Here is a 3504-nt window from a genome sequence, read left to right as displayed (position 1 = left end):
GCATATCCCACCATGCATTCAAGACCTCCAATTGCAGCCGCCATGACTTTTTTTCACTGCTATCAATACCATGTAAATCTTACTTAGACATGTCCCAAGGCATCGTCAAGAAAGTGAAGCTTCGCGTCATGCCCTCATGAAGCCTTTGGCTGAAGATAAGGGCACGCATGAACGGATTGATTCCGATCTAGATATCTAGTGCGCCATGTTTCAATCAACGGAGATCTCCGACAAGAAGACCGAAACTCGGTCTCGGCCAGATCTAGCAGGACAAAAGCTTCAAATCTAGATCCCATGGGTATGTTTCAACAAACATTATTTTGGACTATTTTGTTACAAGACCAGAACACATAAGCTGCCAACATATTTTGTATTGAGTGTGTGAGAATTAAAACATTCTGTAGTTGAAAACTCAAAGGCTCGCGATGGCATCATGTTATGGATTCAACTTCTTACGAGTTCCACACTCATGTTTGGTACTCACTCTAAATAAAGCTCCACTTTAGTAAGACAAAGTTTGCTCTTACTAAGTTGCGTTATCCTAAACTTATCTTGATATTTATATGGAAAAGTAGCTAGAAAGAAGCAAAGAGTAGAATAGTCAAAGGTTGTACTAACATGGGGAAACATCACATTTGTTCTGTACTCAGGTCCGGTCCATGTACAGAAGACTTCACATATATTCGTTGTTACATCTGATTAGCTTCACTAAAGCAATAATCGAGGTGGCCATGTGATGTAAGAGCTGCTGCCAAATCTTAAACTCTTCACATGGACAGCTCAACAACTGGAGAAATCTTTTACTCCTTCAGAGTTCAGAGGAAGAAACTTCCACCGCGGATTTGTGGAGCATGGGCTACATAGAGCTCCTTTTTAGCGTTTTAAAGTTTTAAAAAATTCTGAACAAAAAATTTAGAGGTAGGAAGTAATGTAATCTACCAACATAAAAAAAAAAATCTCACCTCAAAATACCCAGTATTTTGGGGTGCACAAAAATAACAAAGTCCAATGTCTGAAGTGGTGATCAGTGCGAAATTTGAAACCTCCAACATCTGTGAGAATTGCAATTTTGTTAAGCCTAGAATATAGGGTACACCGGGTTGACATTTTGTATATTGGTGGAGTACATCATTATATATATCTAGAAAGGAACAGAAAATTTTGAAGCTTGCAAACCATGTTTTTAAATTTCGAAAAATAAAGAGCTTCATGACAACCGAGCCAAAGCGAATTCGCTGAAAGTTCCAACCCATTCTACTTGCAGAGTTGAGGCTGAGAGTTAATGATTTGAGGCAGCGTTTGTCGTCGGCGATCTACTTCTAGAACGAAGCGCATACATGCCAGCAGTCATCTACTTGTAGAAAACAAATGGCACACAAACACACAGTTGTCGCTGTCCACGAACTATTCAAGAAGAGCTGCGCATCTCTGTCAGAAGATGGAAATCTTCAACGGAAGGGGCAAAATTCAGTCAAAATTCATTGTGGCAGTCATTGCAAGGATCGGTTAAACAGGTTGGAGGAACATTCCGATTTGCACAGGAGGATCATATGGGCTGCGGCCGCCATTGTCGCACTGAAGGAATCTAACAATAAAATATCGGGTCATCGTTTTATAGGAAGATATATTATTTGTCTGGATATAAATTTGTATACGTACATAAAAGGACAATTTGTTTCCGAGAAGATACAGAAGAAAGCAAGAACGGCAAAATGGGTAATAATTAATTAATTCTTGTCCGCATCCATGGAGCGGAGCAGAGGGGGCGGCGCGCGAGAGTCATCAATGGGACAATCACTTTGCGCGGCGGCAGAGGGTGATGCCGTCGCCGACGGGGAGCTGGCAGATCTCGACGCGGTCGTCTGCTGCGAGCTCCTTGTTGAGCACGAGGACGAAGTCGCGGTAGTAGCGGATGTACTTGCGCATGGGCGCGTCGTCGGGGAGCACGACGGATCCGTTCCAGAGCGTGTTGTCGTAGCCGATGAGTCCGCCGACCCTGACGAGCTTCATGAGGCGCTGGTGGTAGTTGAGGTAGTTGTCCTTGTCGGCGTCGACGAAGACGAAGTCGAAGGAGCCGTGGTTGGCCTCGTCGTCGAGCAGCGCGTCCAGGACCGGGAGCGCGGGGCCCTCGCGGAAGTCGATCTTGTGGGCGACGCCGGCCTTCTCGATGCACGGCTTGCCGATGGTCTCGTAGTTCTCGCGGTTGATGTCCATGGCCAAGATCTGCATTTTCGGTTTCGGATTTTGGATTTCAGTTTCCTTTTTCACTGTTGATTGATAATCCGAGCTTGCTTTGGTAAATTGGTAGATCTGGCGAGATGTGGAATGGAGAAAGAACTGACCGTGCCGTCCTCTGGGATGGCGAGCGCGGTGGCGAGGAGGGAGTAGCCGGTGTAGACGCCGATCTCCATGGTCTTCTTGGCGCCGATGAGCTTGATGAGCAGGTTGAGGAACTGGCCCTCGTCCGCCGACGTGGTCATCAGGTTCCTGCAAAGATCCCCCAAAAAATGTGAGCTTTCGCAGAGATCAGATCACGGCAGATCCAGGCGAGCTGGCACGATGAACACGCAGGGATCAAGAAGAGGGGTGCGCGTGCGTACCATGGGTGGTTGGCGGTGTCCTCGCGGAGCTGCTTCATGCACTCGTGCTCGCGCGGGTACACGGTGGTCTCCAGGATGTACTGCAGGCAGGAATCAGATGAAAACATCAGAGATCCAGCGAGCTGGCTAGAGGAGAGAGAGGGCGAGAGGGGGAGAAGGTGCAATTTCTGGTTTTGAGATGCAAGAATTCAGCAGTACCTGGTAGAGCGCGTCGCTCTGGAGCAGGCTCTTGTGGCCGACCTCGGAGTGGCGGGTGACCTGCTCGGCACCGCTGGCGGCGCCGTTGGTGGTGGTCTGCTCCTTGGGCACCGTGGCCGTGGCATCAGCCGCCGTGGTCGCCATTGCCGGTGTTTAGCTGGCGGAAGGAAACGCGCGAGATCTGGGCGGGGTGATTGGGCTGTCTTGCTGAGTCGACTGATTGACGTTGCCGGGAAGAGACTCAAGGCGCGGATTATATAGCTGGTCGATGGTGGGCGGAAGGAAGGAGGGACTGGGGAGAGAGTGGAGGAAGAGTCTTGCGGTTGGAAGGGAGGGGACGGGGCCGGGGTGTCGGCGGCGGGGAGCGGTCGGTAGGAGCACGGCTTTTGGGTTGGTGAGTTTGGTGGTGGTGGGCCGCCACTGCGGTGACCCAACGAGAAGAAGGTGGCTTCGCTGGGTCGGGCTGGTGGCGCACGGCCACGGCGGCAGCGCAAGTAGCCGCGGCGTGGACCGCGTGCACCATGGCTGGCATGGCATGGCGGCCAATCGGGAGGGAGGTGGTTGGTGGGGAAGGAGACGGGTGGCGTGGCACGAACTCACCAACCTTTGCTTTTGCGTGCATCATTCACTCCTCGCTTTCGAGAGTGGAAATCCAGGCACTGACTCCGGGTTCATGTGCCGGACTGACTGAATGTCCCCTGAATAT

General features: G+C 50.4%; 1 protein-coding gene across 1 annotated transcript; it reads right to left on the bottom strand.

Moving 5' to 3' along the window:
- Positions 1 to 1586: 1586 nt before the first annotated feature.
- On the bottom strand, positions 1587 to 3028 carry LOC124685085 (caffeoyl-CoA O-methyltransferase 1-like). The gene is made up of 4 exons (XM_047219388.1): positions 2799 to 3028; positions 2601 to 2680; positions 2343 to 2487; positions 1587 to 2223 (listed from the first exon to the last, which is right to left on the bottom strand). The coding sequence occupies exons 1-4, from the start codon at positions 2940 to 2942 to the stop codon at positions 1795 to 1797; spliced, it is 798 nt and encodes a 265-aa protein (XP_047075344.1). The 5' UTR covers positions 2943 to 3028; the 3' UTR covers positions 1587 to 1794.
- Positions 3029 to 3504: the final 476 nt, after the last annotated feature.

The sequence above is a fragment of the Lolium rigidum genome, chromosome 1 (assembly GCF_022539505.1).
Source record: "Lolium rigidum isolate FL_2022 chromosome 1, APGP_CSIRO_Lrig_0.1, whole genome shotgun sequence".
NCBI lineage: Eukaryota > Viridiplantae > Streptophyta > Magnoliopsida > Poales > Poaceae > Lolium > Lolium rigidum.
This window is presented reverse-complemented; position numbering and strand designations above follow the sequence as displayed.

Coding starts and splice junctions, on each gene's coding strand:
- LOC124685085 (XM_047219388.1), bottom strand. CDS start 2,942: ATGGCGACCACGGCGGCTGATGCCACGGCCACGGTGCCCAAGGAGCAG. Junction 2,488..2,600: donor GACACCGCCAACCACCCATG/GTACGCACGCGC, acceptor GGATCTTTGCAG/GAACCTGATGACCACGTCGG. Junction 2,224..2,342: donor CCATCCCAGAGGACGGCACG/GTCAGTTCTTTC, acceptor CCGAAAATGCAG/ATCTTGGCCATGGACATCAA.